The 26,299-nt window shown below is 50.2% G+C and overlaps 7 protein-coding genes across 7 annotated transcripts; 5 read left to right on the forward strand and 2 right to left on the reverse strand.

Moving 5' to 3' along the window:
- Positions 1-627: 627 nt before the first annotated feature.
- Positions 628-4,374, reverse strand: AtWU_05243 (IQ and HECT domain protein; the record flags this gene model as incomplete). Its single annotated transcript, XM_035500353.1, has 2 exons — positions 628-1,299; positions 1,357-4,374. The coding sequence occupies 2 exons, from the start codon at positions 4,372-4,374 to the stop codon at positions 628-630; spliced, it is 3,690 nt and encodes a 1,229-aa protein (XP_035356246.1).
- Positions 4,375-5,699: 1,325 nt separating this feature from the next.
- AtWU_05244 (mitochondrial 54S ribosomal protein mL41) lies at positions 5,700-6,182 on the reverse strand (the record flags this gene model as incomplete). The annotated part of the gene is made up of 2 exons (XM_035500354.1): positions 5,700-5,921; positions 6,000-6,182. The coding sequence occupies 2 exons, from the start codon at positions 6,180-6,182 to the stop codon at positions 5,700-5,702; spliced, it is 405 nt and encodes a 134-aa protein (XP_035356247.1).
- Positions 6,183-6,507: 325 nt separating this feature from the next.
- On the forward strand, positions 6,508-9,511 carry AtWU_05245 (UTP14 family protein; the record flags this gene model as incomplete). The annotated part of the gene is made up of 2 exons (XM_035500355.1): positions 6,508-9,246; positions 9,329-9,511. 2 exons carry the CDS (start codon positions 6,508-6,510, stop codon positions 9,509-9,511), a joined length of 2,922 nt encoding a protein of 973 aa, XP_035356248.1.
- A 1,875-nt stretch (positions 9,512-11,386) lies between these two features.
- On the forward strand, positions 11,387-14,525 carry AtWU_05246 (glucan endo-1,3-beta-D-glucosidase; the record flags this gene model as incomplete). Its single annotated transcript, XM_035500356.1, has 7 exons — positions 11,387-11,548; positions 11,601-12,081; positions 12,135-12,244; positions 12,293-14,020; positions 14,076-14,137; positions 14,190-14,449; positions 14,503-14,525. The coding sequence occupies 7 exons, from the start codon at positions 11,387-11,389 to the stop codon at positions 14,523-14,525; spliced, it is 2,826 nt and encodes a 941-aa protein (XP_035356249.1).
- A 3,079-nt stretch (positions 14,526-17,604) lies between these two features.
- Positions 17,605-19,583, forward strand: AtWU_05247 (calcium/proton exchanger; the record flags this gene model as incomplete). Its single annotated transcript, XM_035500357.1, has 4 exons — positions 17,605-17,608; positions 18,092-18,528; positions 18,598-19,448; positions 19,511-19,583. The coding sequence occupies 4 exons, from the start codon at positions 17,605-17,607 to the stop codon at positions 19,581-19,583; spliced, it is 1,365 nt and encodes a 454-aa protein (XP_035356250.1).
- A 683-nt stretch (positions 19,584-20,266) lies between these two features.
- Positions 20,267-21,537, forward strand: AtWU_05248 (mitochondrial 37S ribosomal protein uS7m; the record flags this gene model as incomplete). The annotated part of the gene is made up of 3 exons (XM_035500358.1): positions 20,267-20,614; positions 20,716-21,048; positions 21,115-21,537. The coding sequence occupies 3 exons, from the start codon at positions 20,267-20,269 to the stop codon at positions 21,535-21,537; spliced, it is 1,104 nt and encodes a 367-aa protein (XP_035356251.1).
- A 1,173-nt stretch (positions 21,538-22,710) lies between these two features.
- On the forward strand, positions 22,711-25,576 carry AtWU_05249 (putative plasma membrane phosphate transporter Pho87; the record flags this gene model as incomplete). The annotated part of the gene is made up of 4 exons (XM_035500359.1): positions 22,711-22,793; positions 22,948-24,199; positions 24,254-25,373; positions 25,431-25,576. The coding sequence occupies 4 exons, from the start codon at positions 22,711-22,713 to the stop codon at positions 25,574-25,576; spliced, it is 2,601 nt and encodes an 866-aa protein (XP_035356252.1).
- Positions 25,577-26,299: the final 723 nt, after the last annotated feature.

Raw genomic sequence — 26,299 nt, forward strand, 5'->3', positions numbered from 1 at the left:
TGGTCCTCGCTGCTTGAACGGCGCTTCACGGAATGGTGGATTCCTTTTCGGCCTTTAAACTCGAGCGGCAAAAAAAAAAAAAAGGAAAAAGACCAAACTAACATTTGAAGGATCTTAAGTTACATGTGCCTCAGGCATTAAAACGGAGCTAGGCCACCATCAGGCAGTCAATCAAGAATATCACCAGCAATCGATTATCCATCCAATTCTTTCATTCACCATCCATTCATGGTTTTATTGGTATGGGAGCTTGGAACGGCAGCCACAGTGTTCGTGCAGAGGCCGGGCCTTTAATCAACAAAGGATCTCTAACAAAGCGAACCATTTTCAAACAAATATTGATGAAAGCTATCTATCTGGTTGGTCGAAGCTACCCCTCGCCATACGAACAAAGCCCCGAGACGAAAGCAAGTGTAGTAGATACTAGGACTCGAGCTAGAAATAGCACCCATCCTCGGTAAAATAGACACACAATGAAACGCGTTATCAACAACCACAATAACAACAAGAAAAGGAACACATGGATCACCAGGACGCCTAGCTATGCTACTCATAATTATTCACTAAATGCGCTGCAGGTATAATTGCATTGACCGATCCATGTCATGCAAACTCTCCATTTTTTCCTCAGCTCAGATCAAATCCAGCTCCGGAATTGACCGCATACAAAAGCTTCTCCCGGAGGGTATTGGCGTTGGTATACCGGGGCAGCTTGAGAAGATTCACGCAGGTGCTCGTACTGGGGAGTCGTTCTTGATCCTCGCTCGAGTCTCGAATGCTGAAACGAGGATTGAGATGGCTGAAACCTAATAAAGGAGCCCGCGGGGTCGACGTCACAAATCGAAGCACTTTCTGTCTTTCTTCGTTGGACATCTTCTCCATCACATCCCAGAACAGCTTGACGGTGGGGTGCTCTTCTTTGTCATCACCGATCGTGTATACTCCTCCGTAAAGCGTATTGCGTCGCAAATCGGCTACATCAATGTCTCCTGAATCACCACTCACAAGGGTCTGCAGCTCCGTCTGGTTGAACATCGACAGCCACGACGGCTGGATGATTTGTCCCAGACCCTGAAGGAAAGCGTTGGTCTGCAGAGCAGGCTGGACTTGAAGCCGGTAGCGAGCAATGTAAGAGATATAAACCAACCGATTCTGATTCGTAACAGGTATGTCTGACCCGTGGCTTTTCAAGTCCCGGGTAGTCGTGCGGTTACCCCCGTCGGGAAGCGGTATCGTATCAGTGACGGTGAAGTTCAACGAGAAGTCCTCCACATCACCAGGATAGTTCTTCAGTTGCAACTGTAGCATGGGTTAGCAGCTAGCACACAGTGCTAAAGAGCAACACGCTTCACTTACCAATCCCTGGTACAGTCCCTGGTCAAGATCCTTCAGATCATTCAGGTTGGCGCGGTAGGCTGTCTCACGCTGGGCCGAACCCGTGCCGCCCGTCAAAGCCCACTTCAGCAGAAAGAACGGGGCAAAGTTGACATCCACCAAGATGCCCTCATATAGACATTTTCCGATGATGCGGCCCAGGAATTCATAGCGCCTAAGTAGGTCACGGACGTTCTCGTTCCATTCCGCAGTGTTCTCAACAAAGCCGAGTTGTCGTAGAAGCTCCCGCCGCTGCTCGACTGCAGCAGGGTTTGGATAGAGCAGGTGCTGGTCGTTCTCTTCGAATAGATTCAAATCACTTGTCGATTTGAAAGCTTCACTAGTCACGCTCGTGAGGAACTCTTTGGTAACACCACCGCCATCGATACCAGCTTCGGTTGTATTGAACTTGTCAATGAACGTGATCTGAATGGGCTCCTTCAACCCATCCCCCAGCTCGTAGAACTCATCAAAGGCGTCCTTGAAGATGCTCTCGCGCCTGATATTGGCATGGTGCCGGCTCAGTATATCTTGTACAGCAGGACGTCCATCAATCAAACGGCCCATTGAGGCCTGCGCCACAGACATGCGCCAGGCATCCGGGTCGATATACCCCTGTCTTCGGCGCATTTGATCCCGATAAATGAATTCGCGGAATATCTGGACTCTCGTCGGGAAAGGTATGAAGAAAGGCATGTTGCGGAGAATTTCCATCCTCGGGGCCACGGCCTCCAGCTGCTTCCTGCGAGCGGCCTGTTGTTGGCGGCGTCTTAATGCCTCGATACGGCGTGTTTGTTGAGCGCGGCCAGTACCAATCAGGCCTGGGGAAGGCTCAAATAAGGAATCATTCATTAAATCATCCTGTTCTTCCTCCTCATCCTCATCCTGGAGCTGATGCCTATTCTCCTCTTCTGCTACAACGGCAGGGATGAAGCCTTCCATGTCGAAGCGACTTGTCATCAACCAGTGCCCGTCTGGAAGGAATTTCCGTCTTGAATCTCGCTCATGGATCATCCGCAAGAGGCCAGTGACCAGACCCTTGAAATAGTCGAGCGGAATTCCCGTAACGCCGGGAAGCCCTTTCTCTTTGTTCTTCATCTCAATGTCCCTCACGCTTGCAATAGCATCCGGTGGCGCTGCAGATGAGCTAAAGTAGCTTCGAATGCCCCCGGTGTCTTGGGTTGCTTCTTTTTCACTCAGATCTGCCGAGTTCCAATACAGTGTGAAACCTAGGTTTTTGAGAAAGATTGTCATATCCTTGATGTCTTTCAGGGGAAGAGCGCTCTCCTTGGTCCAGGAAACTCTTGTGTTCGAGGAAGCGGTGAAAGACGACTCGCTGGAAAAGAACTCCTCATCATCCATCACTTTCAGAACGAAAGTATAAAGCTCGAGGAATAGAAGTATGATTGTCCATTCTTCATCCCTTTCCATTTGAGATATTTCCGGATACCTAGTACCCTGCGATTCCTCGGCCGGTTTCAGCAGAGGCAACACTTTCGTCGAATCTTGACTAATGGCAGCGAAGATCCTGCTGGCCTTGGATGCTTGCCAGAAATATTTTATCGCGGGTATTCTTGAGCCTTGCTGGCCTGTCAGCTGGTCACTCGAAGTCGCCGATCCCAAATACAACCACATCCGGATGTCATCACCCCGGCGGGGAAATACTCTCAGCAGCGTCAGAGCGTATGTTGCGAGAATCTTGGCTTCTTTAGATGCATCCGATTGAGCATTTGCCAACTCCCCTTGAGAGAGATGCGTAGTGTGTAGTTGAGAAAGAAGCCCCGTGATGTTGCTTTGATTCACAAGGCTAACTAGCTGCTCCTTGATGAAGGGGTGCAGTGGCGTTTGCTCAGGAGCCTCATCGTAGTCGTTAGAATCTTCCGACTCTAGGCGTCGAGATATATGCACAGCGGTAGAGTTCAGCAGCTCCGATACCACCTTCACAAAACCCGGTTCTGGCGCCGGACGACCTGTCTGGCCTCCCAGAGCGCAACGGTGGAAGAAGATAAAGTAGGCAAGCAGCCAAAGACGGGCATCCACGTCTTCTTCACTCTTCGGTCGGTCTCCAAACAGCGTTTGTAACGGCCCCAAGGCGGAGGTCAGCAACTTATAATTGATATTATTTGCTAACCCGTCCAGACTTCCAATGTATTCCGGGAGGTTGGGAATGGTTAGATATATCTTCGCAAACCATTCATAGGCTGTAAGGGTCTCGGACGTAATGGGTCGAAGCAAAGCAAGCACACTCTCAGTAAGGCTATCCCTGGAGAGCTTATACTTTGTAGATATTGATTCAAAGTCCTTTGTGAGAATCACCATGACCGAGTAGTATTCTTTAGCTAGTCGTGCCATGTGCTTCGGTATCAGCCCCGTAAGAAAGACGAGTAGCTGAAGGAGATGTCGGACCGCAAAAACCGGCACCGTTGGCGACGTCACAGACCGCAAGACACGGAGAGTCAAACCCGCCAGTTTCTTCAGCGGCGTGGTCCATTCCCCTTCGGTCGCGATTGAGGGGACTTCATGCAATGTCCTCTGGAACGCCTCGGAGAAGTATACCAGCCGAGCAACATCCCCACTGTCCCACGGTTCCAGAAACTGGACCAGCAAACGAAGCTGCGATAAGCAGTCCGCAGCTGTTCCGTATCGGAGGGAAGGTTGCAGAACAACATCAGACTGTTGGGCGAGGATGACAAAGGAGGGGAGATGATCTTTGCCCTGCTTCTTCTCTATGGTATCCCACTCGGTGCGCCACGTCCTGCGCGTTATCTTCCGGCTCCGATAACCCCTCCATGTCCGTTGGACGAGTCGGCTCGCCGTCAACCGCTCTCTTTCCTGCTGCCTCGCAAGCCGTTCCTGTTGGGCAATCGCAAGTGTATTCTGGGGGCCTGCGCCGTGAGGGTTTTGTCGACCGGAGGGATATGCGGCGAAAGGGTTCGTATTGCGGCCCCCGAGGTTAACCTGCCGTGGACGGCGGGAGTTCCCCGTAAATGACTGGAACATAGCTTCGTCTTAGACGATCACGCTGAGATTAAAGTCTGTCGACGACAAGACTCGGGCAGACAAATGTGAAGGTCACTGTAGAGATGAACAGCATCAGTCAAGCGTCTCCATAACGCAGCCCACGGATGAGCAGCCTAAACACGCAGTGAAGCGGAGGTGGGTGGAGGATGGATTGAGCATTGCAGCTGTCTCTTTGCTGTCTCGTCCTGCACGCACTCCGGGATCGCCGCTGATTGCTTCTTACGGCCACGCACCGTTTACCACATAATCTGCTTATTGCCACTCACTTTGCCGCCACGCTGCCGATATCACGCTTAATAATGGTCCAATTGCTCTATCTAGATGATGCTGGAATTCTTCATCTGCATGCTAAGAACTGAGTGTTTGTCCATAGAGGCTGTCTATCATCTCGTCGCTATTTGGAAGATGCTGGTGATTTAAAGGTGAGAAATATCCATTTCAATATTCTTTAGTATTTTATGACAAGTGTGAGCCGGCTACTACTCCGAGAAACAGTTTATATATATATCTATCCAACAGTAGCCATGAAACCAGAAAAGCGAAGACTGCAGACGGTACTTATGTGATACAGTAATAGACCAGAACCCCCAACACCCCCTTCTTGAGTACTAAGTAATGTGCTTCGAGATGAATAGTAAATCGTAGGGCGGTTCTTATGCTTTGATTATTCGAAAGGTGCCGTTCTACTAGTTTAGAAGGCCCCTAGTAATACTAGGGCTGGATCTGCCATATATCCCAGCTTGTATCACCAACTCTAACTTGATATGCGTCCCTCCACAATCCAAACTGCAGGGAAGTAACCTTAAAACCTAATGCATACCGCATCGCAAATTTAGACCGGATTGTACCAGTATTTCCGAACCTCATGAAATCTGTAATTGGTGAAATCTAAACCATTTGCTAATATGCAATGATAAACCCAGAGATGCGCCGCGAACCAATATATGTACCAAGCAAGGTAAGACCAAAGCTACACGCTCTGTCGTCTCAACCGCTTGATACCTAGGTAGTCCTGTATAAAACTGTGCCCTCAACATCAAATCCCACAGCTACTGTACATAGAATACAGTCCACGCAAGCCGGACCGGCAAATAAAGCATGCAGAGCCGATGAACTTGAGCGACCGCTCCCCAAAGAGCAACACCACCACAATAGCCGACTCAACTCCGGCGCCGCGTCATTTCATGCCTGATGTAACCGCCAAACTGTGCATGGACGAAGGGGGGTATGTATGATATGCCTCATCATGTCCGAAAAATCCGAATGTGTTTCCCTCTCGAGAAGTGCGATGACCGCGATGTCGCTTATTGACGAGCAGGCTGAGTAGTCGATGATGTTTCCGCTGCGGCCTCCGAGTCCAGACGCTCCTGCTCCAGAACTTCCTGACCATTGTCCGAGGCCCACATATCGAGGTAGTCCTTTCCGCTGAAAGCCCGCTGGAGGGTGACGATCCTTCCGTCCTTCTCGATTTCTTTCGTGTACTTGGATTTCGTGGGAGGCATACGCTTGGTCACGAAGGGGGTCAACTATGTCATACATATCCGTATTAGTATCCCAATCCATGGCCAACGGTCAATTGCACATTATTTAAGGTATAATCCCACCTTGAACTGATCCAGGTTCTCAGGCACAGCGAAAGTGCGGACTTTTTTCCAATCGATCACATATGACCCGTTCTTCGCAAAGTAACCCATCGATCCGGTCCGGTTACCCTTGTAGTAGCCACCAAGGACCTGTTTCGTGGTCAGGCGCAAGCGCGCCATCATGGGCTGCGAGGGCTTGAACATGGTGGGCAGGCAGGGAGGCAATTGACGGTCGGTGGGTTGCGGAGGTAACAAGACGGAGGAGCGTTGGACAAGATGTTCGGGGAAGAGACGATAGGAAGGCTCTTTCCGGGCGGCGCTAGAGAGAAGTAGCTCCGCCCCGCCAAGAACTTTTTTCGTGGTCCGCATCGGAAAAGTAAAAAAATCAACGGCTGCATCTTGACAACTTCCTGCGGTGCGTGGTCGCCATTCAAGCTGTTGTTTCTTTCATTTGAATCTTCTGGAATTTATTTGAATAGAATTTTTATTTACATTGATCACAGCTCAGGAGCTGCGACACACGCCCATCATGCCTCGCAGGCAAACGCAAATGCGCGGTCCTAAAGACCGGGACCAGTCCCTGCAGAAGTCGAAGCAGCCCGCACCCAAAAACAAGAAGTCCGGCAACTACCTGAATGCTTTTGCTATCGCAGAGAGCGAAAACCCCGGAAAGCTGGGAGTTAAGCGCACCCGTCTGGGCAAGCAAGACGAACCGTTCAAACGCAGGCGACACAACCCTCAAGATGACGACGATTCGGACGGCCCGGACTACAGCAAGCGCCGTCGCACTGAAGACGATGAGGCGGAAATGGACTCGAATGCTGGTAGCGATGGCGAAGGACACCGGTGGAGGATTGGTGAGGTCGGTAGTGACGATGACAGCGAGTTGGACAGTGACGAAGCCATGGGTTCTAGTGATGAGGAAAGGTTCGAGGGTTTCACGTTCCGCGGAAGTTCTACGATGAAGAATAAGCCGAAGCAGAAGGCCCCCGAACGCAAGAAGCGCACTCGCGATATCAACTTGTCCGAGGATGCTGAAGTATCGGAGGAGGACGATTTTGAAGACGACTCTGACGACCTCGGAGAAGATGCGATAGATTTGACTACGGCTTGGGATATGAACATGGCAGAGGAGGAAGAGGAAAAGGCTAAGAAGGCCAAGTCTAAGTCTAAGCAATCGGCTGAAAGCGATGAATCGGAAGAATACGACTCTGAAAGCGAGGACAGCGACTCCGACGACAATGACGATGAACTGCCGTTATCGGGAGACGAAATGGACGAGAATGAGGTGGATGAGCATGGTCTTTCCAAGCTACAGGACTTTGTCAATGCTATGAACACCGAGGGTACCACAAAGACGGCTCGAAAGACAGGCGGAAAACAGGAACATGGGGCCCCTACGGAGTTCGGTCTGACTTCTACGAAAAAACTCACTATTGCCGATCTTTTGCCTTCTATTACAGATTCTCGCCTGAAGAGTTCCCTCAAGCATGTCGACGCTGCTACAACCTCAAACAAAAAGACGTCCGGTGTTCCTGGCAAGCTGGATGCGCCTCTTGCAAAACGCCAACAGGATCGGCTGGACCGAGCGGCCGCATATGAGAAGAGCAAAGAGACTCTTGACCGCTGGCTGGAGACTGTCAAGGCCAACCGCCGAGCCGAGCACCTTATGTTCCCTTTGCCTGATCCCGAAGCAAACCAGACACACCGTATGGGCGCTGCTGAGCCTCGAACCGACCTTGAAAGCACCATTCAAAATATTCTTCAGGAGAGTGGACTTACTGAAAACAACGGAAAGTCGGCTGAAGAACAAGTGCAGGAGTTTGAAGAACTCCAGGCGCGGAAATTGCCTATTGAGGAGATCAGGGCCCGCAGGGCGGAACTACGGAAGCGTCGTGATCTGCTCTTCCGGGAGGAAGTGCGCGCCAAGCGCATTAAGAAGATTAAGAGCAAGTCGTACCGTCGTGTGCACCGCAAGGAGAGAGAGAGGCTTGAGCAACAGGAACGCCAGGCTCTCCTAGAAGCCGGCGTGGACCTGGATGAAGAGGAGAAGGAGAAGAACGATCGTCTAAGAGCGGAGGCCAGAATGGGTTCGAAGCACAAGGAGAGCAAGTGGGCGAAGAGCCTGAAGCAGACTGGTCGGACCGCCTGGGATGAGGACGCTCGACATGGCACACAAGATCTTGCTCTACGGGAGGAAGAACTACGGAAGAGGATCGAAGGAAAACGTGTCACCAACGGTGATGACGACTACCTTGGCTCGTCCAGTTCTGAGTCCGAAGACGAGGACCCATGGGATGAAGAGGCTGGGTCAGATGCTGAGAAGCGCAAGATCCGCCAGAAGCTTAGCCAGCTGGAAGGCGACGATGATGCTGACGCAGAGTTCAAGGGACCTCATGCCAAGCTCCTTTCCATGAAGTTCATGCAGAATGCGGACGCTGCGCGTAAAGCAGAGAATGATGCTGAAATTCGACGTCTCAACCGGGAGCTGCACGGTGAAGAATCGCAGTCTGAGGCGGAATCCGAAGTCGGTCGGCGAAAGTTCGGTCACAACAAGGAGGAGGCGAAGACAGCAAAGGAAACCAAAGCGAAGCTGCCTCGGAATGAATTCGAAGAGGCACCGGGTTCTGACGATGAGGATCAGCGAGAGGCGGATCAAGAGGTCGACATTGTTGTTGACCGTCCCGCAAAGAAGGGACCGGCCGTCTCCCAAAACAAGTCCCGTGGTCGTCCTCAAAAGGAAGTCGCAGAAGAAGATGGGGAAGATGCTGCCGCGGAGGAGGAGAACCCGTGGCTCGTGCAGACGAATCGCAATAACCGTCGCGCCAACGTGAACGACTCACAGCAAACTGTTGACATCACGCTAGATGACGCGAATGTCAGCAGTGGTAAATCGAAGAGTGCTCCCAAACCCCAAAAGGCATCGGCACCGAGCAAAAAGAAGGTTGATGCCGAGGTGTACGGTAGCGATGAGGAGGAGAGCGTGCCAGTGCTTCTCAAGAATCATGATCTGGTGAAGAGGGCTTTCGCGGGCGACGAAGTCGTGCAGGACTTTGAGCAAGAGAAGTTCGACACCATCAAGGAGGAAGACGATCAAGTGATTGACAACACCCTCCCCGGCTGGGGTAGCTGGGCCGGTGATGGCATCAGCAAGAAACAGCAAAAGCGCCAGAAACGGTTCCTCACCAAGGTTGAGGGAGTGAAGCCGGAAGACCGGAAGGATGCCAAGCTCTCCCGGGTCATCATCAACGAGAAACGGGTCAAGAAGGTAAGAACGACGATCAGTCGGGCTCTAGCGCGTGTGATCCTTAATTTGTGCATGATGAACTAACGCCTGCTGTTTTGTCTAGAACACCAAGTACATGGCCACGCAACTCCCTCACCCCTTCGAAACGAAGCAGCAGTACGAGAGATCGCTCCGTCTGCCAATCGGTCCTGAGTGGTCTACTAAGGAGACTTTCCAAAATGCAACCAAGCCACGCGTGATGATCAAGCAAGGTGTCATCAAACCGATGGAAAAGCCCATGGTTTAATGTATGTGGTGGTCTGGCTACTACGAGTTGGCAGTCATGATGGGTATCTGGATAGACGAGAGCAAGGCATCTTGCCTGTCTGGGGTCTTTTGGTGGCGTTGTTGTAGAATTAAGTTTTGGTCATGATACCAAGTCATTTCAAGAGTTCTCCGAACGATGGGTTTATTGGTTTAGAGGCTGCGACTAGAGGGTTGTCAAGGTGATGATTTTGTGTCATCCCCGCATCAACCGGATTGTTCGTAGCTTCCGATCTGCAGACCAGCACTGGTTTCAAGTTATTTTAGTGCTGGACCCTTTGTGCAGGGCATTAGTCTCCGGGGTTGGTCACCCCCCCTATAAGGTTGTCGAATAAGCAGTGTTTTGGATCCAAGATGATCAGGTCTGGTGAGTCCCTGCACTGTGATACTCTCTTCTCCCAATGCGGAGTGGTGTTTCCTTGAATGCAGGCCACATGGACATCGAGATTCGGTCCGACTTGGATCCATGGAAAGGAGCAAGCCACTCAGAGAGTGAGTTGCGTCCCTTGCAACGACGACTGACAGGGCGGAATGCCACGACGAGCGTTGGCTGGGAAAAATCAGAGATCGAGCATTCAACAATCAAACTAACGAAATTTACTTTAACCTTGGCGTATGGGTACATTCCTTGATGCCTAGGGAGCATACGCCTCTCAGACTAGGTCTAAGAAAGGTAACCGTGATATGGAGAGAAAGCCACAGAGTCAAGTCAAGGACCATGAGACACTCGAAGTCCGGTCGCAAAGCTGGTCGGATAGTATTCAACTTTGTCCTTTGGTCAGAAGGCGAAGGAGGAGAAAGTACGTAGTTCTTGGGGAAGTATATGAGGCATGGGGGGATGCAGCAGTAAACCATCGGATGCTCCACTTGTTCTTTCTGGTTTACCCGCATCTTACAAACAGAACAGCGACAAGCAACTCAACAACTACCATCACCCGTCCTTCCACTCTCCCTCTTCTCTTCTCTACCTTCAAAACCAACTACTAGTTTTCATCTGTTCACACTAGTAATTCTCGTCCACGACACCATCAACAATCAATCAATCAATCATTTGGCCCTCCATCGGTTAATGCAAATTAATTTCAATTAATCAATCTGCACCCCCCTTCATCAGCTGTCTTAATCATCCGGCTGCAGTAAGCTTCCATCTCCCCTGCACATACCCGCCCGACTTCAGGCAGATGGCGCTCTGCATGCACCACGGCTTGCAGAGCCCGAGGATGGTGCATTCCACCCCCCTCAACCCTACATTCCCCGTGCTATGTTTCCGTTATGCCTCGAAGTCTGGGATCAGACACCACAACATTGACCATTGTGCAGATCGACGCCTCGTAATACCTCCGTTGGCACTTGTTCCAGCCCGCCAGTGTTCGTCTGGTATCCATCTGCACCGGGGCCGGAGTTTTGCCCGGGCCTGAGATTCCTACTGGCTGAGACCGGAATCTATACTCGACCTAGGTGAGTTATTTCACTGCTATTTGAAAAATGTCTTCTCCCGCTCGATCTTCTCCTGTTGTTTACTATCCTTTCCCATCCCTTCCTCATATACTGGAGCCTGTCTCTTGAGTGTTTCGTACACTCAGATATTATTATATACGAAAGGAGATTTGGGTGATCCAAACTTGGATCGTTTCTCCGTCTCTGGCTTCTATATTATATTCTTCTTCTTAATGACCCCTTCGCGGTCATTGGTACTGTCTTGTTGCATGTTTTTGATCCCTCCTCCAACCAAGTCCACTGGCTGGTCACTTCGATACATATAAGCCTTTTGTCCTTGGGACGCGTGGAGGAAGTTGGACCTTCTACTACACCTTTAATTTCTATATTTTGTCCGAAAAATACGGCACAGATCTTCACAATGGAGAGGAAACACAGATGGGGCTCTTCATTTTTACTAATGTGGCTTCTAGCTGCAGAAGGAGTGTACGCGGCGCCGAGACAAACTTCTTCAGCTGCGTCTTCGAAAACGCAATTTCCACCGGGTGCTGAAACTGAAAGAGTACTAGCGGGTACAAAAGGCGTAAGTGCCTAATGGCCAAACTATCATGGAGTTCGTTCTAATATCCAATTAGTTCTATCCGACCAGCCTTGAGCGCGAGGGCCATCCGGTGCGCCCAACCCCGACATCCACAGGCAAGGGCAAAGACCCCTTGGGGCTTGATGGGCTGTTTGATGCCCTGGGAGATACTGCAAACCTCCCAAACGAATTATTGAGCGAGTTTCTACCGGGTTGGGATAAGAATTTCCCAGTGACCGTACCCGTATCAGCATATAAACCGGCTAGTGCGGATTCAACTACTTCAGCTACAAAATCACAAACGGAGGCAGAGACTTCTGAGACCTCCACAGCGGAAGCTCCTAGTCAGAACGCCCCAGAGGCTACAACCGCCACATCTCAGACCAGTAGTCAAGCTTCGAGTACAACTAGCGTGACCCAGTCTTCAAGCTCAAGCTCAGCGAGCCAGGCCCAGCCTTCAAGCTCAGCAAGTCTGAGCACGACCGCAAGTCAAACAACGCAAGCGGAGAATTCTATCACTTCATCAGTTGTTCAAGGTAAGTATTCCACTGGGTAAATGTCTTATAATGTCTAACATGCCTTGCCTTAGCCTCAGTTACATCAATGTCTGGTCAGGACGTCTTTGTGCCATTGGCGACAGGTCCAATTCCGCAAACAATTACAGCGCGGAACGATCATCCTGTGCCTAAGAAGGGGATTGTATGTCTTTTCGTGATCAAGATGTCATAACTTTGCTAACGACTACAGGAAAATGTCACGACACCGATCGAGACAAACAAGTTCTACGCTGGACTGTTCCTAGGTTCGCAGACCAATACTACTTTTACCCATCCCTATGGTCTGTCATGGGCGAAAGGAAGCGGGAATGCCCAAAGTTATGGAATGGCCATTTCCCACAACGAGGTTAATGTCGTTGCAAATGGCCCCACCAACACCAACATTCCTGGAAATCCCATCCAGTACTACATCAACCCTATTGGCATTCAGCATATGATTTTGTCGGCCACAGAACTGAATACCTCGACTGTGCTGACCGCGGAAAATCTTCTGCCATTCTCCGCTGATGCTGTTCTGAGTCCCACTCCCGGTTCAAGCCAAAGAATTACCATCCCTCTGGTGCAGGGAATGGGCTTCGTCACGGGCATGTACAACAACCTACAACCCCTGATCCAGAGTGGTGTTTTCTTTAGCAAAGTCGTCACGGCTTCCTCGCCCCGGATTGGCATCTACAAATACAAGGTCTCTCTGGCGGATGGAACAGAGTGGATTGTTTATGCCATTCCTCAGGATGGAAAGGACCCGGATTTCCGCCTGGAATCTAACACTAACTTCCGTGGCCCAAGCGGCTGGTCTGGAACCATTCAGATCACCAAGAACCCAGCAGGTGCCTCTGGGGAGAAGCTGTTGGACGGCTCTAGCGGCGTCTTTGCTTTGGAAGCTGCTGTATCCGGGTCGGTTCTAAACGGTGCTGGTACATACAATCTGGCATTCGCCAAGACAGGGAAGCAGCTACAAGAGACACCACTGCTCATGTATGCCCTGCCCCATCACGTCGAATCTTTTGACAACACTACCAAGAGCCGTATGACCAGTATCTCGCTTCGGACAACGACAAAGGGTAATGCAACTGCTGTTGTAGGAGAAACCTGGACGATGCTTGAGCCGAACCTTCCGACCCAAATGGGCTTCGACCCGTGGACTGTATCGTCCGGTAACGTCAACAATCTGAGCGCTGCTGCCAAACAAGTCATCCTCTCTGTGGCGCCCACCGAGCTCAACCAAAGCATCGACCAACAGTCAGACCTGAATAGCATGTACTACAGTGGAAAGGCATTGAGCAAATTCGCGACCCTTGTTTACACAGTGAATAAGCTAGGAGGTAACCCTGACCTGGCAGCCTCGGCCTTGCAGAACCTCAAGACCGCCTTTTCTCGCTTCGTCGACAACAAGCAACAGTTCCCCTTGGTGTATGACAGCGTATGGAGGGGAGTGGTGTCCTCTGCCAGCTACGGAGGCGATTCTGGTGCTGACTTTGGAAACACTTACTACAATGACCACCACTTCCACTATGGATATTTTATCCATGCTGCTGCCATTATTGGGTCGCTTGATTCGACATGGCTCACGGATTCCAACAAGGCCTGGGTGAACATGCTTGTTCGCGACGCTGGAAACTCGGCCGCAAACGACCCGTACTTCCCCTTCTCGCGCTCATTCGATTGGTACCATGGGCACTCGTGGGCCAAGGGTTTGTTCGAGTCGTTTGACGGAAAGGATGAGGAATCAACATCGGAAGATACAATGTTCGCATATGCTCTGAAGATGTGGGGAAAGACGATTGGCGATGCTAGCATGGAAGCCCGCGGCAACCTGATGCTGGGAATCCTCCGACGAAGCTTGCACAACTACTTCCTCATGGAGAGTGACAACAAGAATCAGCCTGCGAACTTTATCGCCAACAAGGTGACTGGCATTGTAAGTTCGGGCCTGCCCTTTCACTTTGATCGTTAGTAACTGACATGTGTTAAAGCTGTTTGAGAACAAGGTTGATCATACTACTTACTTCGGTAACAACCTGGAGTACATCCAAGGGTATGCATGTCCTCAATGCGTCTATTCGTGCATCATGCTAATCTAGTCAAAGTATCCACATGCTGCCCCTTCTGCCTTCGTCTCCATATGTTCGAAGCCAGAACTTTGTTCGCGAGGAGTGGAATGCACTCTTTTCGGCCAATGCGACCGACCCTGCGTCGAACGTCACCGGAGGATGGAAGGGTGTCTTGTACGCCAACCTGGCCCTGATTGACCCTGCATCTTCGTGGAACTTCTTCGCACAGTCCAGCTTCGATTACAGCTGGATTGATGGTGGAGCGTCACGTACATGGTATCTTGCATTTGCAGCGGGTCAGTATATCCCTCCAGATTCTTGAATGAAGAAATTGCTAACAACCTCGCAGGCTTGGGCGGAGGTCCTGCTTAAGGACGCAGCATAGCGATGATGCATTTGATATATTTAGTTTGGCATTTTTGATTGTCCAGGACTTCTTTCCTGGAAGATATGCAGCATGTGTTGCTGATATGTTTTGGCTGGCGCCGTCTACTATACCTGTTCATATATCCGACTATCCTGTGGACGTAGTGATATAGATGTTTATTAATGACTTGATCTACATTGGCATCGATAGCAAATAAAAATATTATTCTTGATTCTTAGCATCGTTGGAAGTTGTACCTCTAATCCCGACCGTAACATTTAACCCCGACTATCCCAACACCGCCACTCAGCCGCGAAGCATAGCCCCGAACACCTTCCAAGGCTGTACAGCCTCATAACAAGCTTATCTCTCGCGAACACAAAGTGAGACGTATCCCAATCACTCGGGATTTATCGACCCGGCACGTGGTGGGCTGCGTGACCTAGCCTAATAACTAGTACTCAAGTAGTTCTTATGCTAGGCTGAGTGACCGGGGGAGGGGGAAGCTTGGATACGTATGATCTGATAAGTGAGACACCAAATAATCGCCGTGGCTTATGCATCTATCCTAGATAAGTACATACATAAAGTTTGCTAAGAAGGCTGCCTGATGCGGAAAAGAAATACCATACATACCATTCTTTTGTTTCCTGTGGCTCAGCTTATTTGAGGAATGCTACTTGAACAAGCCACGGTTACTTATCTTATTATGAAATTCCGAGGGTTTGGGTAGTAGCTCCATCATTCTGTATACCTAACCCAATCTATGCTATTTAGACTATTAATTCAAATAAGTAACTAACTAACTAGTCGACACCTTCACTCCATCTCGATAGACTACTACGTAGTAGTATAGTGAGAATCGAACAAAGTGCAAACACAGTAATCTGATTGGTAACTGCACCTCAACCGGTAAGTGAAAGTGGGTCAAACAGCAAGGGACGGGGACGGGAAAAAGGAGTGCACGGATCAAGTTGGGTCTTGCTCTAAGTACTAAGTTCCGTGATCCATCTGGCAACAACATAATTCTTCGAGGCTTGAAGTTTAAATTCATTTCTTTTAGTTTGAAGTAGTGAGTTAGTTAGTTATCGTGGCTGGATGGATGTCTCAGCCGCTTATTGATTCTGAATACTACAAGTGACTGTGTATGTGGCTGTAGTACCCAATCGGAGGGAAGTGCCGTTGGTCGGTACTACTTACTTGCTAGTACTTTGTAAATAGCTGTTGTAAATGGTAGGCTACCATGTTGTATACGAGCATCACAGTTACTGAGAAGGGAAGTGATTAGTAGTTAGTTAGTTACCTGACGCTGTGGTAATGTCATAGTTGGTGTATTGTTTGCTGGCTGTCACTCTTTGTCAAGAATATCTCCGGTTTTCCAATATTAGCAAATCCGGCAGCATGTCATGTTGGATGTTAGCAACGTGTTGCGACTCTGTGGGATGATCGATCGATCCATATTGACTACTGAAGTCAGGATTTTGTTGTTAAAATCTCCCAATCTTCAAACCCCGACAACCAACTCATAAATTTTAAACGCAGTCAAAACCAGCTACTTCATGGTCCAGAACTTTGTAACGAACGAATGAGCATGTTACGTCAAAGGGGGGCCATTCCCCTGAGGGTGGGGCCTGATCGTGGCAGTGCAAAATGCATAGTTGAACTAGTGAGTGGGTTTTTCCACCATCATCCGGTGTCACGGCAGTCCCAGGAACATGGTATGTTTGATCAGTAATTTATTTATTCATGATGAGGGACTCTGGCATAGTGGGGATTATTTATTGAGGAGGGATGCTATGTAAGTAGGTAAAATTAATGCTGACCTCTTTCTTAATTTATTAAACTGCATTAGGTATCAACATGAGATTGAAAGATTAAAATTCAAGTGATTGAAGGTGGCTGGAGCTGGAAGCATCAGACCCACCCGGATTAGTCCGGGAGCTCGAGTCTCGTCACAAACAGCCGATTCCTGCTGCTGCTTTCTCATCCTGCATCGGGTGGGAAAGAAAAAAAGCTCAGGCTCTATCGATCTATCCTCTGCATTAGTCTACATCACCATTACCCGGCATGGAGAAGCTGGTCCGCACGCTGGTGTCTATTACTCTTTCCACCCAGTAAACACCCAATAATCCCAACTTTTCAGTCCTTCTTTTCCAAACTTTCCTTCTTAAGTACTACTACTACTTACTCTTCCCCCCCCAAATCCCATTCCCCGGTCGGCTTCGGGCAGTATCCTCTGGTCCCAATTGTCTCCCGCGAAGTGGTCAACGTCATCGTCATCCAACTCCCATCATTCTCTCGTTTAAAAGTACCCTTCCTGCCCAGAGAGTCAAGTTAAAAAAGATTTCTAACCCGTCCCAGGTAGCATTACGACTGTCAGTCACTACGAGTAACTACTTACTTTATTACTCTTCCTCAACTTAGCTCCCCACACCCTGCCACAATCACACTGGGCAGCTTTCCACACTTTTCCCCCCCTCCATCAATCCCTGGAACGTTGGATGATCTGGATTGAGGCTGTGCAGCTGCCTCCCTCCTTTTGGTCCATCCCCTCAGTCTTTGGTCCACCAGAATTTCTTCATCAACCAATTACCACCGCCAGTGGAACATCCGGAATCGTGATCACTGCTTAGCGACTCTTTCGGCTACCACTAGGATCTGTACGGGTTGGAGTACGTAGCCACCATCTCTTGGCCCCTGTACCTTGCAAAACTCCCTTTCTTTGGTTCATTCATCACCCTGGGGAGAAAGCTCAACGTGTGCACGCGTCGCACGGTTCTAGCCATTCCTGATTCGCCGTGTCCAAGCCTGCAAGGTGGCTTGTGCTGTGATAATCCTTTGCTAAGCACAAGCAAAGTTCAGAAGAAAGCCTACCCACGCGACAAGCCACAACATCAGACTTGCTCCATCCGATCACGGGGTGCTACATTGGCAACCGACTGTTCAATTCGATTAAGCCCCGTTTCCAAGAGTCGACTGGAAAAAAAACTTTAGATCAGAAGACCCAGTCGCTCATATCGCTTATATCTCTCAACCCCCGTTTGTTGTGGTTCCAGATTGTCGCCACAGGACTGACATTTCCCAATGGGTAAGTGTTAGAGAGAGAACCATCGTTCCTTAGCACTCCTCATCCATGTTTCGAGTCCTGCTCCTACCTAATTCTTAATTTCGTTTCCCCACCTCAAGTTTCTTCACATTTACGTCCCTCTTATTCAGGTATCATTGTCCTTCCATTCGTTTGCTTTTACCTTTTGCTTTTTCACTCTCTCTTGCTGGCTGGCTATGATCGGCACGGCTTGTTGTTTCTTCACGCACACTTAGTTCAGTATACTCTGTGGCAGTATATCCGGTCGTTCATAAGCTTTACACTTTCCCCACTCTTTTGTTCGTTTAAACTGCTTTGTCGTGTCAACTCGCCTTCCTTTCCTATTTGTTATTCTCACAACACCATCCGTGGCGAATGACGACCTTTGCCAGCCTTTGTCTCATCTTTTCACATCTACCCGCCTCGTCCTATTAGGTGCTACGCTCGGTAGACTGGGCTAACAAATTTTCCAACGTGCTTTTACAGCGACCAACAATATCTTCAAGTCGTTTAGACGCTACTCCTGGGGCCCCAAACGGAGAATGACGGGCCTATCATCTGAAAATGGTTCCACGGAGCCTGATGAGAGAGCAGCATTGCTCGGCGACATTGCTCGCAGTAACTCCGGCCTCCGTCCGCGACAGCAGAAGCAGCACTGGTCTCACTGGCCGAGGCGTGTGGCTCATTTGACCTGGTCGACTCTCGTTCGCGATTATGTCAATGTTCTGCTCATTTTCGTGCCACTCGGTATCGTCTCCGGTGCTCTCCATTGGGACAGCACGGTCATTTTCACCTTGAACTTTCTAGCAATCATCCCTCTGGCCTCTCTTCTGAGTTTCGCGACTGAAGAACTGGCAGCCACCATGGGCCAAGCCCTGGGAGGCTTGATGAATGCCACGTTTGGCAATGCCGTGGAGTTGATCGTATGTATATCTCAAACTCTTGTCTAATGAGTGGTTATGACCCGGCGCTGACAAGCATTGCACGGATAGGTCAGCATCATTGCGCTGAAAGACAACCAAATCCGCGTGGTCCAAGCCAGTATGCTTGGTAGCATCCTGTCCAACATTCTGCTCGTTCTCGGCTGCTGCTTCTTCGTTGGTGGTCTTAAGTACTCGCAGCAGTCTTTCAATAGCACAGTAGCGTCGACCATGTCATCCCTGATGACGGTTTCGTCTGCTTCGCTGATCATCCCCGCCACCCTTTACGCCTCTTTGAGTGGCTCCAATGATAAGGAGCAAAGACGTGACAACATCCTGATCCTCTCGCACGGAACTGCCATCATCCTTTTGGTTCTCTATGTGATGTACCTCTACTTCCAGCTCAAGTCGCATGCGGAGCTCTTCGAAGCAGCCAACGATGAGCTCAATGATACAGAGAACCAGGGCGGCGAAGTAGAAGAGGCTGAGGAGGAGGAGCACTTGCTCAGTCCGTGGGCGGCCACTGTTGCATTGATTGTCGTCACGGTCTTGGTTGCTATCTGCGCCGACTATCTGGTTGGAAGTATTGACAGCATTGTGACGAAGACTGGCATGAGTCGCACGTTCATCGGTCTGGTTCTCATTCCCATTGTTGGAAATGCCGCAGAGCATGTGACCGCTGTTGTTGTCGCCTGGAAAGGAAAAATGGATCTTGCCATTGGTGTTGCCATCGGAAGCAGTCTTCAGATCGCTCTGTTTGTCACGCCATTCCTGGTCATTCTTGGATGGATTATGAACGTGGATATGACCCTTCATTTCCATATCTTCGAGACCATGGCCTTCTTCATCTCTGGACTGGTCGTGACATTCCTGATCCAGGACGGAAAGTCGAATTACCTCGAGGGTGGACTGTGCTTGGGAATGTAAGTTGCTCTTATACTACTATATTTTCACCCGCCTAGGAGCTTTTACTAACCCGCCACAGGTATCTAATTCTGGCAATTGCCTTCTACATCTACCCAGACGATGTCAACGAAGACGCCCTGTTCAACCACTAATATGTTGTTTAATGGGTTGGGCACTTATTGAGCTGCTGCCTACCAGCATCTCCGCTCACTTTTCTCATTTTCTACCTTTACTTCTTCGTCGTCTCTCCTTAATCTTGTTTAACTCGAGTATGCCGTTGTAACAAGCGAGCTAGCTGCCTCGGTTGGGCTTTGTACAGACATGCCCGGATGCTGTTCTGGGCATTTTTCACGTTTTACTATGGGAGGTGCTTTTGTGTTTCATTCAAGCTGCGGGTCAGTACCACTGTATGCCAGACGGGCTACAATTATGTATTTCAATAGGCCAAGAGCCGAGTTTTCAAAAGTCGCCAATGACTTGTGTCTGTGCTGCAGACCGGAAAACGGGTTAATCAGGAATACTAAAACGCTTTTGTCAGATTTGCAACCATAGATAGGACATTTAACTTAACCTGTCATAAGATGCAGATTTCCCGTATGAGTTCGTAGTAGATAAAGCAATAGAAATCGTCACCCCGTCATCATCACTGTGGAGGCATTCCATCATGTCTGCAATCCAAGGAAATTCTTGGCGCGGTGGATGACTCAGCCGCGGATGTGGAGAGGAAAATCGTTCGCCGGCCTCCAAGGCAAGAGAGCCAGATTCGGGTCGATGTGACTTCCTCACCTGCCATCCTCCTTGACATTGATTGTTCATTGAGGGCCTTTATCACACCATGCCGCCGCGTCTCAACCTTTTCACCGCACGGGCGGTCCCCGTTCTTCGTCAGTCCGCCAACAGCTCGGCTGCTTCCCGACGCAGTTTTGCGACCATCCTCAACACCAACCGGCCTTGCGCGGCCTCGACTGGCCATGGCTTGAAGTCCGGCCTGTCGGCTTCCGTTCGGACGCAGAGGAGGTGCAACTCCTCGGGCTCTGATGGTCAGGACAGACCCAAGGGCCCGACCGAGGACCCTTTGCCCCATGTTAGCGAAGAGGCCGCGGAGGTCAGCAAGATCATGGATAAGAAGTGCGATGGTACCCCGGCCAGTCCTGAATTGGAACAGGGAACGCCTATTTCTGAGGTGCGTTGATCCATCTGGGATGCCGTGTTGTAGCTGTTGCTACTGCGGCTGCTTCTCCCGCGGTATCTGGGTCCTTTATATTGACCATTATCTCCGCATAGATCCTGCAACGTGATAAAGAGGCCTTGAAGCACATGCCCAAGGTCATGCAAGACCAGATGAAGCGCCCCTCCGGTAGCCGTTCATTCTCGACGTCCGCTCGCCGCCTGCAGCCAGAACTTCAGGGAAAGGAATTCGATGATGCCTCGGCGTCGGTCGTTGCCAACATGATCTCCCAGGTCAACCAGCAGGCCACAGAACTCCACCCTGGACTCAAGTTCGAAGCGCCCGAGAACCTTCCCAAGACTGAGAACTTCCGCAAGAGATACGAGACGATAGTGGAGCAGTTCACTAAGCTGCTTATGCAAGATGGCAAGCTGAGCAAGGCTCAGAACGTATGTTTACTCTGCAGAAGGGCTTTCTTATTTGAGAGGATTGATACTGACGGTTTTTTGGGTTAGACTATGGCATTCATTTTGGATCACTTGCGCACTGCTCCTCCCCCGAACATCAACCCCCGGCGCCGCTTGCTCCCGGGCCCTCCCGCTCCTCAGCTCCCTCTCAACCCCGTCCTCTATCTCACCTTGATTGTCGACTCTGTCGCACCTTTGCTCAAGCTCCGTCAACAGAAGGGTATCGTTGGTGGTGGTGTGTCTGTGCAGGTCCCTTCTCCTCTCGCTCTGAGACAGCGCCGGAGAACCGCGATCAAGTGGATCATTGATGCCTCTGACAAGCGTAAGGATAGTCTGTTTGGCCAGCGCGTGGCTAACGAGCTGGTTGCTGTTGCTGAGGGCCGCAGTGGAGTGTGGGAGAAGAGAGAGCAGGTGCACAAGCTTGGTGTGGCTGGCCGTTCTAACCTCGGATTGGTTGCGCGCCGGAGGTAATGTACTTATTCTAGTTTACTTGCGTGAGGATGGAGAGAGAGTCCCATTTCTACTGTGATGATATCAGAGGGCGTTCGGCTACATTGTACCTATGATGGTATGCAGTAGGGGAGCTAGAGAGATGGATGGTTGGATGGTGTTGTATATTATTTGAAACCTGTACCTCATTTTCTTTGACCGTTTTGAAAGCATTCTGGATTAGAAAATTTACGCATAATTGATTCAAAGGAAATATCTGACTACTAGTTACTACTGCTAGTTTATAGCCTAGCTAAAGTGTGAGGGAGTGATGCGACTAATGAAGTCCTCGACTTTGGCCACGAGCCAATGGCACGGGCGATGACTAACAGCGCTAGTCGCAGCTGGGACCCTCTCCAATTCTGGCCAATTCTGGTCCCCGGAAAGCAGCTTATCTGTAGCTTCACCGATCCGCATTGCCTGCCTCCTCGCGATCTGTAGGATGCACTTCATCTCCTACAGACATCTTTCCATTGGCGTGCTAAGCGGTATGCTTCATTGACAGCTGGATCGGGTGCAATCCCTGTTCTAGACGCGTGGGGAAGGAAAGTCTGACGCCGATCGGGTATAGTACTAACTACTAACTATTCCTGCTGGCGTCCCGTGCTTCATTATTCGTCCTCCCGATAACGACCAACGCACTGCAGATAACTACCAGGCTAGTATACACGACCATCAACTAGCTAGCGTTAGCGGCACGACTTGAGAACGTGGAACGTCGCCCATCCAACACCCTCGCACAAATACGCTGGACAGTTCTCCGGCCGCTGTCTCTGCTGCCCCGCTCTTCCCTGCCTCTTTTCCTTCCTGTCCAACACCGTGTCGTCGAATGCCGGCGATCGAACCTGGGCACGCATCGCTTCTGCGAGGGGTGCCTCTCCCGACGATAACGACGTAACCCCAAGCGGCCAGTCCTTCGAACTCGGCCAGTATCCTGACACACCTGCCACAACTGCCCGCCAGTCTCACGCGACTCTTCCTCCTACCCAGCTGACTGACCCGGGGTCTGAATTCCCTCCCTACCATCGTACAGACCACCGGGAAGGTCATCCTCAGAAGCCTACACCGCGGGACAAACCGGTTATCATCAAATATTGGATAGAAGCTCTTCGTCGTCACCCTCACCGCCACCAGACTAGCGGTTCCGCCGACAAGATGAAGTTCTCACATAGCATTCAGTTCAATGCGGTGCCGGACTGGAGTGCTTATTATCTGGCTTACAGCAATCTCAAGAAACTGTACGTCTACCCTCTCTGTCTCTCTCTCTTGTCCTCCGCCGGGGGAATTCTCTTCCTATATTGCGAATGTCACATTACACTCCGAGAGTGCATGTTACATTGGCGGAAATTCTCTCTGTTGAATGGATCCCTCTAACTGTTGTCCAATGTTCAGGATTTACTCCTTAGAACAGGAAGTGCATCGATCGGCCGGACATGACCATGTAGATGTTGAACAAGCGCCATTGTTAGATGGCGGCAGTCTGAACACTGATGCGATATTTCGTCGGGCTCTGGATGCAGAGTTGGAGAAGATCTGCTCATTTTATCAATCCAAGGAGGCGGAGATTTTTACAGAGGTCGAGGACGTCCTCAGGGATGCCGAGGAATATGCGCATAGGGCCGATACGATGAATGTCGATCCCATGAGTGATGCCATGATCAAGGGTCGCACAGCCAGTTCAAGCTCCAGACAGCGGCCTGGGAGCATTGTTCGTCCGGTGCCATCGAACCAGGAACGGCGTCATAGCGCATTCAGTGAAACACTGGCCGATGATGACGATGACGATGCAGACAGTGACGACGAGCCCGCGCATCAGTATCGACCGCAGTCGCATGGCGCCGAGTCTAGCAATCCGGATGGTAGTCGTACGGACGACATGAGGGATTCTGTGCTCTGGGGTGCCGATTCTCGGATTCTGGGCTACAGCGGTCCGTCCACGCACCGCGGGGGTGCACACGACGAGCACTTTTCAGATCCAATTGTCGTAGATCTCTACAATTCCGGGCTCTCGCTGAAGAAGCGGGCTGTTGCGACTTATGTTTCCATCTGTGGACTCAAGTCGTACATTCAGCTTAACAAGACCGGATTCTCCAAGGCGCTGAAGAAGTACGATAAGATCCTTGACCGCAATCTGCGTCGGGAGTACATGAATTCCGTCGTGTCTTTGACGTATCCCTTCAAAGACTCTACCATGGAAAAGGTGGATGACAACATTCGCAAAGTCGAAGAGGTCTACGCGAATGTCGTCACCACCGGTAACATCCCCCTCGCCAAACGTGAACTCCGCCTGCACCTCAGGGAACATGTTGTTTGGGAGCGAAACACGGTCTGGAGAGAGATGATTGGTATCGAAAGGAAGGCTCAGGCTGCGAACGTCGGTATTCGCAGGACGCTTCTGGGCGGAGACGAGGATCCTTCCAGAGCTCGACGCCAAGGGGACGAGCAGGATGTGGTGTCCAAGATGCTCAGGACGCCATTTGGAGTCATCCGAATTCCGCAGTGGCTCTGCAGTCTGAGTCTCGTCACCCTCGTTCTCATCTTGCTTGTCTTTGGCATTTTGTTGTCTGTCCCGATAATGGAGAAGCCGGAACAGCAGAATTGTCTGGCCATGCTTGTTTTTGTCAGCTTGCTGTGGGCTACAGAGGTCGGTTCATTCCCTACATCCTTCTTCAATAGCTAACCTTGGTCGTCGCTGCAGGTTATTCCTCTATTCGTCACATCGCTACTCATTCCCTTCCTCGTCGTGATGCTCCGTATCATGTTGTCCGACAACAAGCCCCACGAACGCTTAGGCGCGAAGGAAGCCACCGCCGCTGCTTTCAGCGCCATGTGGACACCAGTCATCATGCTGTTGCTTGGAGGCTTCACCATCGCTGCCGCGCTGTCCAAGTACGATATTGCTCGTCGTATGGCCATGTTCGTCCTGAGTAAAGCCGGGTCCAATCCCAACATCTTGCTGCTCACCAACATGTTTGTGAGCATGTTTCTGAGTATGTGGATCAGCAACGTCGCCTCGCCGGTGCTCTGCTACTCGATCATCCAGCCTCTGTTGCGTAATTTGGCGCCCGATTCCAGCTTTGCCAAGTCCCTTGTCCTAGGTATTGCTTTGGCCGCCAACGTGGGCGGTGCCGCGTCGCCAATCGCATCGCCTCAAAACATCATCGCTTTGCAGAATATTTATCCGAGCATGAGCTGGGGGACCTGGTTCTTCATCTCACTGCCAGTGTGCATTCTCTCCATTGTCGCGATCTGGATGCTTCTAATGCTTACCTTCAAGCCTGGTCGCGAGACAGCCGTCGCCATCCGTCCCTTGAAAGACAGGTTCACAGGAGTTCAGTGGTTCATCAGTATTGTCACGCTGTCAACCATTGCGTTGTGGTGTGGCAGTCACCAACTCGAACATATTTTCGGAGACATGGGCGTTATCGCCATTATTCCGATGGTCCTGTTCTTCGGCACGGGTATCCTTAATAAAGAGGATTTCAACAACTTCCTCTGGACGATCATCATTCTGGCCGCCGGTGGTCTCTGCCTCGGAAAGGCCGTCACGTCCTCGGGTCTCCTTCACACCCTTGCGAATGCCATCCGCTTGCGGGTGGAGCATCTGAGTCTTTATGGTGTGCTGCTTGTGTTCTCCGCCCTCATCCTGGTCATTGCCACGTTCATCTCCCACACCGTGGCCGCCCTGATCATGCTCCCGCTTGTGCGACAGATCGGACTCGGCATGGATGACCCGCACCCGAACCTGCTCGTGATGGCGAGCGCATTGATGTGCTCGGTAGCCATGGCTCTGCCTACAAGTGGCTTCCCTAACATGAGTAAGTCGCCCTCCACTGACAATACCAGATATGTATGTATGTACTGACAACTCGCAGCGGCCATCATGACCGAGGTACCCCAGACGGGTCAACGGTATCTGCAAGTTCGTCATTTCTTCACCCGCGGTATCCCCGCCAGCTTGATGTCCTTTGCCGTGATAGTAACGGTAGGATACGGGTTGATGTACATTGCTGGACTGTGAGCTGTTGTTACAACATCTTACACTAATTGCTTTGCTTTGCTTTGCTTTATTACTGGTTTACCTTATATGTGGTGGAACGCGAAAGATAATAGGCCTGATCCGAGCTGATTTAGCCACGCGGCGCAATCTGGTCTGGGCATGCTTATTTAGAGAGTGCGTTTTTATGGTGGATGTTGCTTATGGTTATACTCGATGGTGATGGTACCGATTTACTTTCTTTTTTTCTTCTCGTTTGGCTAGATGATGAACGATAGAAATATACCAGATTGAAGCTATAGAATTAGGGGATGTAGGCTATAGACTCAATTCATTATCCTGTACTAGGAACTACTGACCATGAAATAGAAATGGTAGTATGATGGAAAGTACAGGTCTGTACAGCACACAACGAAGCAACTGAACCCATGGAAGCAGAAAGCAGCTCCTGCACCAGCTCATGCATAACACAAGAAAGAAAAGAAAGAAAGAAAGAAAGAAGTAAGCAATATCATCATTCATCAATCGCGTTATGAAATAAAAAGACAACCACAACCAGATCTAGACCGTAGCAAGCAACAGTTGATCATGAACATAACATAACATGACATAACATAGTAACATATGTATGATGAAGAAAAACCACAAGTCGGTCAAGTAGTAGTAGTAAGTTGTAGTAAGACGAAGGTATCGTATCAAAGCATCATCATCGAAGACAAATGAACAGGAAAGAAAGAGTATAGCAGA

The sequence above is a fragment of the Aspergillus tubingensis genome (assembly GCF_013340325.1).
Source record: "Aspergillus tubingensis WU-2223L DNA, scaffold_7, whole genome shotgun sequence".
Classification (NCBI taxonomy): Eukaryota; Fungi; Ascomycota; class Eurotiomycetes; order Eurotiales; family Aspergillaceae; genus Aspergillus; species Aspergillus tubingensis.